This window comes from Muscardinus avellanarius, assembly GCF_963383645.1.
Source record: "Muscardinus avellanarius genome assembly, chromosome: 3".
NCBI lineage: Eukaryota > Metazoa > Chordata > Mammalia > Rodentia > Gliridae > Muscardinus > Muscardinus avellanarius.
In genome coordinates, this window is record NC_137788.1 from 130,441,353 (window position 1) to 130,454,921 (window position 13,569).

Genomic DNA, 13,569 nt, shown 5'->3' on the forward strand with positions numbered 1-13,569 from the left:
GCTTGAAGGTAGAATGCCCCCTGGATTCCATCCCCTACTGAAAAAAAAAAAAAAAAAAGAATGTACTCTACAGAGCTGAACCCATGACAGGTGTGGTCCCTGCCTGGTGCAGCTGATGGTCTGGACAGACACAGTATCTCAGTCCACTGTCACTGTGATAAGCTGCCCTAAGAGCAGGTGGACAGGGCAGGGCTGGAGGGGTCCAGCCCTGGAAGCGTCAGGGAAGGTGTCCAGGGAGCCAGGTGAGGCAGGGCAGTGTTGGGGTGGAGGGAAGGGCACGGAGGCGCCCTGAGAAGGTGCCCACAGAGGGGACTTGACTTTCCTGAGTCCACAAAGACAGAAAAGTAGTGTTTTCTCATTGTATTGTCATAGCTGAGCGCCCGGGAGGTGGGCATGCGGGGCGGGGTGGCTTCCCAGCCTGCTCAGAGCCGCGAGAGCCTCAGGCCCCTGAACCCCTGACAACGAGGAGGGCGGTTCCGCTCTGGCCTGAGGAGCGAACCCAGGTGCTCGGCACTTGGAGAACAGCGCTAGGTCACATGTGGCTGCCCGGCAGGAGTGAAGGCCTAGAGGTGGGAAGTTGCTGGACATTTCTGAGTGGCAGTGGTAGGCTGCGCCAGGCCTCGCGGAGCCTGACAAGCCCTGGGGTTAGGAGTTTGCCTCACAGGCAATGAGGAGCCATGAAGAGTTTTAGGCTGGGGACAGATGCATTGCTCACTGTGTCTTAGGTTTGTTTGGACTGCAGCCATGTCAGGGAGAAGGGGCCACAGCAGGCTGGGTCCCTAGAGCAGGTCAAGAGAGCCACCAGAGCCGGTTCCTTCCGCCTGTAGAGCAGCTGTCCTGGTGGGAGGGCTGGGGCGGGCCAGGAGCCCGAGGTGGTGAGCGTGTCCTCTCTGTCCTGCAGGTGGGCAGGGAGGCCCTGCACTGGGCTGCAGGTGCGGGCCATGAGCAGGCCGTGCGGCTGCTGCTGGAGCACGGGGCTGCTGTGGACACTGCGGATGCGGTACGGGCCCCTCATGGAGGCTCATCTGTGTGTGCTCGTCTGTCTGTCTGTCTGTCTGTCTGTCTGTCTGTCTGTCTCAGGGTAGAGTAGGGCACCCTAGGTCTCTCTGAGTTCAGAGCCAGTTGTCATTGCTGAGACCATCACTAATGTGCAGGCGCTCAGGTGAGGCCGGGTGGGAACAGGTCAGGAGCCAGTGACACCGCGCTGATCCAGTTTTCCCTCGCACCTTAATACAGAGCTCTCCGTTGTCCAGGGCCTTTCCATTCTTTTTTTTTTTTTTTTTTTTTTTTGTGGTACTGGGGTTCCTGGAAGCCCTTCTACCTCCGGGCTACACTCCCAGACCTATTTTTATATTTTTATTTAGAAACAGGGTCTCCTAAGCCAGCGCACGCGGCTGGCTTCGAACCTGCGCGATCCTCCTGTCTCCGCCTCCCAAGCGCGGGGATTACAAGCGTGCGCCACCACGCCCGGCGGCCTTTCCATTCTGAGCCTTCTCAGTCTCTCTTGATGCCCCAAGAACAGGGAGAGTGTGGGCTGCAGAACAGATCACTGATGCGTTGATAAAAGCTTGGTTGATAAAGTCACCCATAGCAGGCCACAGAGCTCTGCCCTGTCTCACCCTAAGCGGTGCCCCGCATAGAGACGAGCAAAGCACCATGCAGAGCCAGGCAGGTTGGCGCATGCGTGTAATCCAGTACTTGGGAGGCTGAGGCAGGAGAATCACAGGTTAGAAGCTAGCCTCAGCAACTTAGTGTGGCCAGCCTCAACTATTTAGTGAAGCCCTCCACAACTTAGCAAGGCTCGGTTTCATAATATAGAATAAAAAATAGGTTTACGGGTATAGCTCAGAGGTAGAATGCCCTTGGGTTCAATCCCTACTACCACACACACACACACACACACACACACACACACACACACAAACACAAATCAAACCAAACAAACAAAAAACCTCAAATCATTAGGCAGCACACTGCTAAGAGAGAGAAAGAGCACACCAAAGACTTACAGGGTCTGCAAAATTAGCTATAGTTTCCAGAAAAAGGCTGAATGTGAAAGTGACATGGTAAAGATACCTGTAAGAATCTAAATTTAGGGACAGAAGGATCGCAGATTCTCGGCCAGCCTCAGCTACTTAGTGAGGCCCTCTGCAACTCAGTGAGACCCTGTTTCAGAATAAAGAATAATAATAATAATAATAAAAAAACAGGGTTGGGGGTGTAGCTTAGAGGTAGAATGTGCCTGGGTTTAATCCTCTGAACCACAATAAATAAATAAATAACTCTAAATTTAGGGCTGAGGTTGTAGCTTAGTAGTAGAGCGCTTGCCTAGCATAAGTGAGGCCCTACTGGATTCAGTCTCTGACACTCCAATATATATATATATATATATATATATATATATATATATATATATATATATATTTTTTTTTTTTTAAGTTTTAGGGTTTTATGTATTTACTTATTTGGTGGTACTGAGGACTGAACCCAAGCCTTGCACGTGGTAGGCAAGTGTATCCCTGAGTTACATCCCCACTTCTTTTTATTTTTTAATTTTCAGACAGGGTCTGACTATGTTGCTGAGGCCGGCCTTGAGCTTGTGATCCTCCTGTCTCAGCCTCCAGAGTGTCTGAGATGACCTCACCCGGCTAAATTTGCTTTTTTTTTAAATGATAAACTTCTCTGTAGAGTTAGTTGTTCATGGAAACGCTTCTCTTTGTTCTGACTCCTCTCTGCTCCAGATCCCACCATGGAGCAGGACTTGCTTATGAGTTGGGGTTTGGGGGTGGGGCAGCGCAGCACCCCCTGCCCCCACTGCTTGGCCCCTGCAGCTCCAAGAAAAGATCCAAGAGCAGGTTCATCTTTAGATTTCATTGAACAACAACAAGACGCTTAGAATAGTATATTAGTATATTAGCCTCTATTAAAAGATAACGTCTTGGTCTCTAGAGTCCTGAAGCTGGGGCTCCCTCGAGTAGCACTTCGGTCCTGTAGGTAGTCAGGCTTCGGGGAAGCAGGCCCGGTGCCAGGCCACGCCCGCCACGCCCTCCCCTCCCTCCTGTCCTCTACCCCAGTTTGGGATGAACGCGCTTCTCCTGTCGGCCTGGTTTGGTCACTTGCGGATCCTTCAGATCCTGGTCAACTCTGGGGCCAAGATCCGCTGTGAGAACAAGGTAAGGCCCCGTCCAGCAGCCTTCCCCCTGCTCGCCCTGCCCCAGGCCCACTCTGCTCCCATTTGTCCCTGCTCCCACCCACCTGCCTTGGCCCACCCACCGCGGCCCTTGAGAAGCCTGTGGAAGCGGTGCCGCCCCAGGGCCCGGGGCGGTTGGCAGGAGCTTCCCGCTTCCTCTGCTGCCCCTGACTGATCTGGGATGTTGTGACAGTCTCTAGCCCTCTGGCTGGACTCCTAGTTCTCAAACCTGGGTCCTTGAAGAGAATTCAAGGGTCCGGTGAGACTGGATCAAAAATAATATATATATATATATAATATATTTTTATATATTTTAAATATATATTTAATATATTTATTTATATATTTATATATATTTTAAATATATTATATATTTATTTAAATATATATTTATTTTTATATATAATATAATATAATATATATTTATAAATATATATATTTAAAGGGGTTCTTTTTTTTTGGTGGTACTGGGGTTCCTGGAAGCCCTTCAACCTCTGGGCTACACTCCCAGACCTATTTTATATTTTTATTTGGAAACAGGGTCTCCTAAGCTAGCACGCGCGGCTGGCTTCGAACCTGCGCGATCCTCCTGTCTCTGCCTCCCAAGCGCAGGGATTACAAGCATGCACTACCACGCCTGGCAGAGTTCTTGTTTTTTTTTTGTCATTTTTGGAACCAGGGATCGAACCCAGAGTGCCACACCTGCAAAGCAGGCGCCTTGCCACTGAGCTATATCCCGGCCCCTATAAATATATATATTTAAAATAAGTATATATAAATATATAATGCATATATATGCATTATATATATAAATAAAATATATATATAATATATTTTTCCACTATCTTTTGCTTGAAAATCTAGCATTTCTTTTGATGATATAAATGTAGGAAATAGCCGGGCATGGTGGTGCATGCTTGTAATCCCCGCACTTGGGAGACTGAGACAGGAGGATCGCACAGGTTCGAAGCCAGCCTCAGCTACTTAGTGAGGCTCTCAGCAACTTAGTGAGACCCTGTTTCTAAATAAAGTATAAAAGAGGTCTGAGAGTATAGCCCGGAAGTAGAAAGCTTCTGAGTTCCACCTCCAGTACCACCAAAAAAAAAAAATATATATATATATATATATGAAATATTATTAGTATTTGTGGCTTTGTCACTCAGAAAATGCAACTACTTTCATTTCACATTAAAGTCTTTGCAGTTATCTGCAAATATTCCTATATTCCTCACACTCATCATTATTGGTTTTTCTTTTTTTTTTGCGGGTCTGGGGATGGAACCCAGGGGCATTTGACCTCCAAGCTACACCCCCTGCCCTATTTTTTATTATTTATTTTGAAACCGGGTCTCACTGAGTTGCAAAGGGCCTCACTAAGTAGCTGAGGCTGGCCGCGAACCGCGATCCTCCATGTCTCAGCCTCCCGAATGCTGGGATTACAAGCGTGCGCCACCACGCCCGGCTTACTGTTTTTTTTTTTTTTTTTTTTGATTGAGGATTAAACCCAGGAGAGTTCTCTGAGCTAGACCCCAGCCCTATTTTTATTTTGAAATAGGGTCTCATTAAGTTGCTGAGGCTGATCTCAAACCTGAGATCCTCCTGTCAGCCTCCAAACCTGGGATTACAAGTGTGTGCCACTACACCCAGCTTATACGCATTATTACTTTGAAATAGTAGTGCTAATTAGACCTTTCATTAGATGGTGTTGTTTAATGGATCAATAAAGAAAAATTAATGTTACTAAAGTGAGAACTTTTTAAAAAATATTTTGATATGTATTTCAATGAAATTGGTTTTCTTTTATGGTAGGCAGAATAATGCCCCCCAGGATATATATATCCTAATCCCCAAACCTGTGATTTTTGCAGGTGATTTTGCAGGAATTTTGCAGATGAGATAAAATTAAATACCTTGAGGTGGAAGATTTTCTTGTATTATTCACACAGATCCAGTGAACTCACAGGGCTCCTTACAAAGGAGGATGCAGGGGAGTTAGAGAAGGCAGGTGTAATAAAGGAGCCATGACTGGAGTCATGAAGGCCAGGGCCCAAGAAATTCAGGCCGCTGGATCAGGAGCTGGGAAAGGCCTCTGGAGGAAACGCAGCCCTGCCAACCCATGTTAGACTTCTGACCACTAGACTGTAAGAGAATGCATTTGTGCTATTTCAAGCCACCACATTTGTAGTAATTTGTTATAGCAGCAACAGAAAACTAATACGCCATTGTCAACCTGGGTATTTGATTAAACTCTGTGTGTGTGTGTGTGTGTGTGTGTGTGTGTGTGTGTGTGTGTGGTACTGGGGGTGGAACCCAGGGGCTTTTCTACCTCCAGGCTACACTCCAGACCTATTTTATATTTTATTTGGAAACAGGGTCTCACTAAGTTGCTGAGAGCCTCACTAAGAAACTGAGGCTGGCTTCAAACCTATAAGATTCTCCTGTCTCAGCCTCCCAAGTACTGGGATTACAAGCATGCGCCACCGCGCCCGGCTAAACTTTTCCCCATATTATATATTTATGTATTTAAGTAAACATTGTGCTGAGACAGGTCCATGTACTTCACAGGGTGCCCAGAAGGCCATGGCACATGAGAAGTCTGACTTACACCACATTAGGATCTTGCCGGCGGGCAGTGGCGGAATGTCTGACAGCTCCTGGGCAGGGTGCTCCTGTGTTGGGTCTCAGGGTCTGAGCTGGAGTGTGGGAGGGAGGGGGCCTGGAGAGCACGCTGAGGAAACACCCTGCTTCAAGCTCAGGGTCCTATCCAGTTGTGCCTGCCTGCCCAGTGGCCCTGGGGGGGGGGTGTCAGAAGATAGATGTGCTATAGAGTTGTGAATAAGCCTACGTGTTCTAGAATGGGTGGGGGGTCTTGGTGTATGTGGAGGGTGAAGCTCTGGGTCATGGACTCTTTTAGTCAAGCAGATCCCTCTATTTTAGATCCCATTTATTCTGATTTTGGCAGTTATCACTCTAAAATTTAATGGCTTAAAGTAACAGTGACAGCCAGACATGGTGGCGCACGCTTGTAATCCCAGCATTTGGGAGGCTGAGACAGGAGGATCACAGTTCGCAGACAGCCTCGGCTACTTAGCTACTTAGTGAGGCCCTTTGCAACTCAGGGAGACTCTGTTTCAAAATAAAGGATAATTCCAGTTTTGGGGAGGCTGAGACTGGAGGATCTCAGGTTTGAGGACAGCCTCAGCAAGTAGTGAGATTCTCATCAGTCTAGTGATATCCTGTTTCACAATTTAAAATAATAATAATAATAATAATAATAATAATAATAATAATAATAAATAAATAGCACTAGGGGTATAATTCAGAGGTAGAATGCCCTTGAGTTCAATCCCCAGTACCAACCAAATAAACACACACCCAGTGCTTGAATTTATCTGTCCATAATTCAAGGAGGGTAGAAGATCTATGTCATAAACAAAATTTGCAGCTGGGCATGGTGGCCCAACACTGAGTGGCTGCCCACCCGGTTGTCCCAGGGCCCCCACTGGTCACTTGCAGTGTGGTTCTGTGGGAGAGTCGTGTTCTGCAGGCGGGCGGGGTGTGAGAAGGGCCCCCCAGCCCGCGGGGCCCACCGGGGCTTGTTTCCAGGACGGCTTGACCTTGCTGCACTGTGCAGCCCAAAAAGGCCACGTGTCCGTGCTGGCGTTCATAATGGAGGACCTGGAAGATGTGGCCCTGGACCATGCAGACAAGGTGAGAGCCACTGCAGGGCGCGTGCCCTGGGCTGGGGCTCCTGGGCCACTCCTGCCCACCAGGCACCCCACGCTCCTGGAGAGCACCCTTTGACCTGGGGGGACCCTAGGCATGCCCGGGGAGGATTCATGCAGGACATGGCCAGGTGTGGCAGAGAGGCCCTGACCAGGAACCTGCTTCCTGTTTGCTGGAGGAGGTGGCATTTGGTGAATGAACTGGACTGGGATAAGCCTAGAGGGGGGTGGTACCCTGGAAATTCAGAGGTGGGCAAGCCCTTGGCGAGTGAGTTCAGATGGAGTCTTGAGTGGTGGGAGTCTGTACTCCAGCCTCAGGAACCTGTCCCTCAGTTAATAGGCAATGGGAGAGGAGACCCCAAGTGGCTGTTGGGAAGTGGGGTCCAGGCTGGGTATGTGGAGTCAGCAGCAAAGAGGTTGGCACAAGCGCAGAGGGGGCAGGATGCAGAGGCCGGGGCGGGGCAGGGCGGGACGTGCGCTGACAGGGTGAGGGAGGTGAGGAAGCCACTCTCTCCTCCTCCTGGCCAGCTGGGCAGGACCCCGTTTCACAGGGCCGCCGAGCACGGGCAGCTGGATGCTCTGGACTTCCTCGTGGGCTCTGGCTGTGACCACAGTGTCAAAGACAAGGTACTCTGAGCTGGATGTGGTGATGCATGTCTGTTATCCCAGTATTTGGGAGGCTAAGACAGGAGGATCACAAGTTCAAGGCCAGCCTGGGCAACTTAGCAAGGCTCTGTGTCAAAATTAAAAATGGGGTGAATTCGTTCAAACTACCCCCTCATGTTACCCCTGGGTAACATGAAGCAGTAACTGTCTTCTGTATTTCTATCTTTTTAATTAACTTCTTTAAATCTTCAGCAAGAGTCCGGGCTAATGTGTATTTATCCTTAGCTCAGGACAAGAACCCGCACTTTTTAATCTTTTTGTGTTTTGAGGGAAATTGTGTCCGGAACCCTAACAGGAATCCCCGGGGACAGTTTCCCCCAAACTGTAACATAATTCGTTCGAACCACCTCGCTGTAACTGTCTTCTGTATTTCTATCTTTTTAATAAACTTCTTTAAATCTTAAAAAAAAAAATTAAAAATGGCTGGCGTGGTGACGCATGTTTGAAATTCCAGCATTCGGGAGGCTGAGACAGGAAGATCACTGTTCACAGACAGCCTCAGCTACTTGGAGGTAGAATGCACCTGGGTTCCATCCCCAGATCCGCAAAAAAAAAAAAAAAAAAAAAAAAAAAGCCAGGCATAGTGGGGCACGCTTATAATCCCCGTGCTTAAGGAGGCGGAGACAGGATAGCACTGGTTCGAAGACAGTCTCGCTGGCTTAAAAGACCCTGTTTCCAAATTTAAAAAAATATATAAATATAGGTCTGAGAGTGTAGCCCGGAGGTAAAAGGGTTTCCAGGAACCCCAGTACCACCAAAAAAAAAAAAAAAAAAAAAAAAAAAAAATAGGGCTGAGGGTATAGCTTGGAGGTAAAATGCCCCTGGGTTCCATTCCCCAGTATGGGTAAAATAAATAAATAAATAAATACCCAGGATTTGACCCTTGACTGTGCCTCTGATGAGTTTCTGGCACAGGACTTGGGGGCCGGGTGGCATCGGCCCAGTGTACAGGGCTTGTGAGCGTCTTACTCTGTGTCCCTGGACATGCTGCTCTGCTCAGCTGCAGTGGGGTCCTGTGAGGCCCTGTGGCTCTGGGGCTCGGGTCTGCTGGTCCCTCAGGTGCCCTTCTCCCACAGCAGGGGAACACCGCCCTTCACCTGGCTGCCGGCCAGGGCCACGTGGCCGTGCTGCAGCGACTCGTGGACATCGGGCTGGACCTGGAGGAGGAGAATGCCGTGAGTCACCCCGGGGCCACCCATCCCCTTGCTCCCGCCTTTGAGGAAGCCCCGATCCCGGTGCGGTCTGATTTCTGGCGGGGGCCTGAAACTGGGAAGCTGAGGGTGTGTTCTCAGACTGACACCCACCAGGAAGACAGGCAGCACCCAGGACCTGGGCTGCACGGGGCAGGGTGGACTAGCAGAGTGTGTTCCACAAAAGGAGAAGTCATTGTGGCCAGGATGGTCAGGTCAGCTCCCTGGAGCAGGAGGGAGTAGACGATAGCCAGGTTGAGATGGCTGGATGGGCAGGGAAACCTGAGCAGAGGCGGAGCAGGGCCGATGTCCACGTACCCTCTGCACAGCGAGGCCCCGGGTGCAGCTCCAGGGCCACAGTCACTAAGGCGCTGGTCCTCAGCAGGGACAGCGGGGTGCCCATGGGGGGCGGGGTGCCCATAGGAGCAGAGTGTGCAGGGACGCAGGCAGCAGGGTGCCCACGGGGGGCAGGGGGCTCACAGGGAGTGGGTGCCTATGGGGGTGAGGTGCCCATGGGGGAGCAGGGTGCCCATAGGGAGAGGCATGCCCATGGGGGAGAAGGGTGCCCATAGGGAGAGGGGTGCCCATGGGAAATGGGGTGCACAGAGGCAACAGGCAGTGGAGTGCCCATGGGGGGTGGGCTGCCCAAGGGCAAGCGGGCAGCAGGGTGCCCATAGGGGGGCAGGGTGCCCCCAGGGAGCGAGGTGCCCATGGTGGGTGGGGTGCCCACAGGGAGCGGGTGCCCATGGGGGTGGGGTGGCCATGAAGAGCGGGCAGTGGGGTGCCCACGGGGAGTGGGCGCCCATGGGGAGCAGGGTGCCCAAAGGCAGTGGGCAGCAGGGTGTCCACGGGGAGCAGGGTGCCCACAGGGAGTGGGGTGTCCATGGGGAGTGGGGTGCGCAGGGGCAGCGGGCAGCGGGGTGCCTCCGGGGTGCGTGATGCAAGAGTCGTGCTCTCAACTTTCAGCCTCAGTTTCCCCGCCATCCTCACTCCTCTCTTCTGTGTTTCAGGAAGGTCTGACAGCCCTGCACGCGGCTGCCAAAGGGATCCACCCCGACTGTGTGCAGATCCTCCTCAGGGCGGGCAGCAATGTGAACGCCCGCACCCAGGTAGCCGCGAGACCCACGGCCACCCTCCTGGGCCGCCGGGCCGCGCTGTGTCCCGGCCTGAACATGGCACCAATAGAGGCTCCGAGACGCAGGCCCAGGTCTGGTCATGGCTTCTCCAGGACCGAGTTCCATGACGTCGGGCAAGTTGCCTACATCTCTGAGCCTTGTTTTCCAATATAAAATGAGATGATGTAGTATTGGTGTATGCTTGCTTTTTTTTTTTTTTTTTGTGGTACCGGGGATTGAACCCAGGGGCCTTCTACCTCTGAGCTACATCCCCAGCCCTGTTTTTTATTCTTTATTTTGAAACAGGGTCTCACTAAGTTTCAGAGGGCCACTAAGTAACTGAGGCTGGCCGTGAACCTGCAATCCTCCTGTCTCCACCTCCCAAGTCCTGGGATGACAAGTGCGCACCACCACGCCCAGCTATATGCTTACTTTTTAACCTTATTATGAGGATTAATACTAGCACAGTGCCCAGGACATACTAGGGACTCAACACCTGTTAGCATCTGGTTTTGTTTTGTTTTTGTTTTGTTTTGAGCTACTAGGGACTGAACCTAGGGGTGCCATACCTCTGAGCTACAGCCCTTTCTTCTTTTTCACTTAAAGACAGCTCTCACTGAGTTGCCCAGGATGAGCTTGAACTTGTGAGCCTCCTGTCTCAGCCTCCAGAGTAGCTAGGATTACAGGCGTGAGCCACTGCGCCCAGCGGGCAGCCTTGCTTTATAGCAGTTGTGGTGAAGAGTTCAGTCCCGTGAGAATGGTCCCTTTTTTTGTGTGTGTGGTACTGGGGTTTCTGGAAACCCTTCTACCTCCGGGCTACACTCCCAGACCTATTTTTTATATTTATATTTGGAAACAGGGTCTTTTAAGCCAGCGCGGCTGGCTTCGAACCTGCGCCATCCTCCTGTCTCCGCCTCCCAAGCGCGGGGATTACAAGCGTGCGCCACCACGCCTGGCTGAGAATGGTCCCTTTTAACTACCTCATCACCTCCTGAGGGCCCCGACTCCCAGCAACACCAAAATGACAATCAGATTTCAATGCAAGTTTCAGAGGAGATGAGCTATATTCAAACCATAACACCCTTAAATGCTTTGCAAGTCACAGAACAAACTTTTGTGTGTGTGTTTTTGTACCGAGGGTTGCACCAGGGTCTTTCTACCTCTGATTTATACCCCCAGCCCTATTTTTTTTTTGTTATTTTGAGACAGGGTCTCACTAAGTTGCAGAGGGCCTCACAAAGTAGCTGAGGCTGGCTGCGAACCTGTGATCCTCCTGTTTCAGCCTCCCAAGTACTTGGATTACAGGCCTGCGCCATCACGACCAGCTACAAAATACATATTGTGTTGGAGAATGTGAAAAGCCTGCTCCGGTGGGTGGAGGGTCACCAAGGCCCAGGAAAGGGCAGGAGCTGCTGCAGGGACCCCAGCAAGTACGCTGCACCAGCTGGTGATGCCCTTGGGCCAGCGGCGCCCTTGGGCCCAGCATAGAACAGCTCCAGGGTGGCTCTTCTCGCACAGTGACAGGAGCTCAGAGATCGGGCAGGTTTGTCCAGCAGGGTGGTCGCTGGTGGAGTCGGAGCTGCTGCTGTGCTGGGCCTTGTTCTTATCTCCATCTGTGGTTTCTGGCGCAGGCGACAGCCCACTCGACACTCCCAGCCACCGGAGTGTTATGCAGCAGGGTCTCCGAGGGTGGAACAGACCCAGACTGCGTTTCCCACTGGGCAGCGTAGACCAAGTCCCTCCCGCCCCGTGCACTGGCTCAGCTGGGACTTCAGCGGGGTGACCAACTCATCCCCGTTTCCCTACACTGTCCTGGTTTTAAAACTGAATGCTAGCCAGGCATGGTGGTGTATATCTATAATCCCAGTACTTGGGAGGTTGAGACAGGAGGATTACAGGTTCAAGGCCAGCCTCAGCAATGTAGCAAAACTCCCAGAAATCTAGTGAGATCCTATTTCAAAAAAATAATAAAATTGGGTTGGGGGTGTAGCTTGGAGGTAGAATGTCCCTGGGTTCAATCTCTAGTTAAAAAACAAACAAACAAACAAACAAAAAAAACCACCGAAACCAAAACCCACCCCTGAAAGTCTCATGTCCCAGGATTCCCTGGGACCACTGGTCACCCTTGTGGGCTCTAACTGCAGTGTCTCCTGTGCAGGGCTGGGCTGGACTGAAGGAGGGCACGGGGCAGGTCCACTGGAGATGGCGCCTTCACTCTGGCCTGGAGGCTCCTGCTGGACAGCGTGTGCCCAGTGGGTTTTGCCCTGCAGTGTCAGCTAATCATATTTTTGGGGAGGGTTACTGGATATGAACCCAGGGGCACTCTACCTCTGAGCTATATCCTCAACCCAGTTTTATTTATTTCTTATTTTGAAACAGGGTTGCTAAGGCTGGCCTCAAACCTGTGATCCCCCTGTCTCCACCTCTCAAGAACTGGCATTTTGGGCGTGTGCCTCCATGCTCAGCAGCTAATCCTATTTGCCCTCCTCTGAAACCATCTCCTCGGTGTCCATAATGTGTGTCTTTGGCAGCCACGGTTGCCTGGTGGTCTGTGTTCCAGAGTCTGTGACATGAGGTGAGAGGCAGAGACCAAGGGCTGTTACTCCTCACCAGGCCTGGGGAGGCACTGATTTCTCCCATCACAGAGGGATAGTGCGGCTCAAGTGGACCAGTGAAGTTGGACATGGTGGCGCACGCCTGTAATGCCAGTACTTTGGGAGGCTGAAACAGGAGGATCACAGGTTCAAAACCAGCCTCAGGCCAGGCGTGGTACTGCACGCTTGTAATCCCCACGCTTGGGAGGCAGAGACAGGAGGATCGTGCAGGTTCGAAGCCAGCCCCACTGGATTAAGAGACCCTGTTTCCAAATAAAATATAAAACAGGTCTAGGAGTGTAGCCTGGAGTTAGAAGGGTTCCATCCCCAGTACTACCAAAAAAAAAAAAAAAAAAAAAAAAAAGAAAGAAAGAAAGAAAGAAAGAAAGAAAGAAAGAAAGAAAATTGGGTTGAGGGTGTAAATAGGAGGTAGAATACCTCTGGGTTCAATCCCAGTACTTAAAAAAAAATACAAAGAAAAGAAAAAAGAAGCAGTGAATCCCAGAGTGTGGTGCCAACCCCGTGGTGACAGCCCCGTGACCCTGCACTGACAGCCCCGTGACCCTGCACTGACGCTTGTTTTCCTCTAGAAAAAGATGAGCTGCCTCCACTACGCGGCACTCAGAGGCTCGGAGGACATATCCCAGGCCCTCATCCAAGCAGGAGGCTGCACCAACGTGGCTGATCAGGTGAGTGTGAGGCCTGAACTGAGGCCCCATCGCAAAGTCTCCCGAGAGCACTGATGAGGCCCAGAGGGAGAAGGGGGCGCCCGGGGCCTTGGGTGGGGCTGGGGCTCAGGGCCGGGCACTGGCAGCACTTAGGAGCCAATGACATTCTAGTAGGAACTTTAGCCCAACTGAAATCAAGCTTGTACTTTATCCTTGATGAATCACCTGCTCTGGTCCTCCACCCATTTACACACTGGGTCTTATTAATAAAATCGTGTGCATTACTGATCTGGCCTCTTAGCTGTTAATTTTTTCCTGTTAGGATGCATTTCTACACACACAGGGATGGTGTCATCTGTGGTAAAGACACCCACTCTTTTGTCAGACAATCTGGCTCTAAGCCCTGAAGTACTGTTTACAA

At 51.0% G+C, this 13,569-nt stretch overlaps 1 protein-coding gene across 1 annotated transcript in view; it reads left to right on the top strand.

The window, feature by feature from the left end:
* ANKDD1A (ankyrin repeat and death domain containing 1A) overlaps positions 1-13,569 on the top strand; it is a gene marked incomplete at both ends in the record, with an annotated part of 35,225 nt that overhangs the window by 2,978 nt on the left and 18,678 nt on the right. The window contains 7 exons of the mRNA XM_080691635.1: positions 902-1,000; positions 3,075-3,173; positions 6,797-6,901; positions 7,444-7,542; positions 8,658-8,756; positions 9,782-9,880; positions 13,071-13,169. Coding sequence (XP_080547761.1) covers positions 902-1,000; positions 3,075-3,173; positions 6,797-6,901; positions 7,444-7,542; positions 8,658-8,756; positions 9,782-9,880; positions 13,071-13,169 — 699 coding nt within the window. The remainder of the gene's footprint in view (positions 1-901; positions 1,001-3,074; positions 3,174-6,796; positions 6,902-7,443; positions 7,543-8,657; positions 8,757-9,781; positions 9,881-13,070; positions 13,170-13,569) is intronic.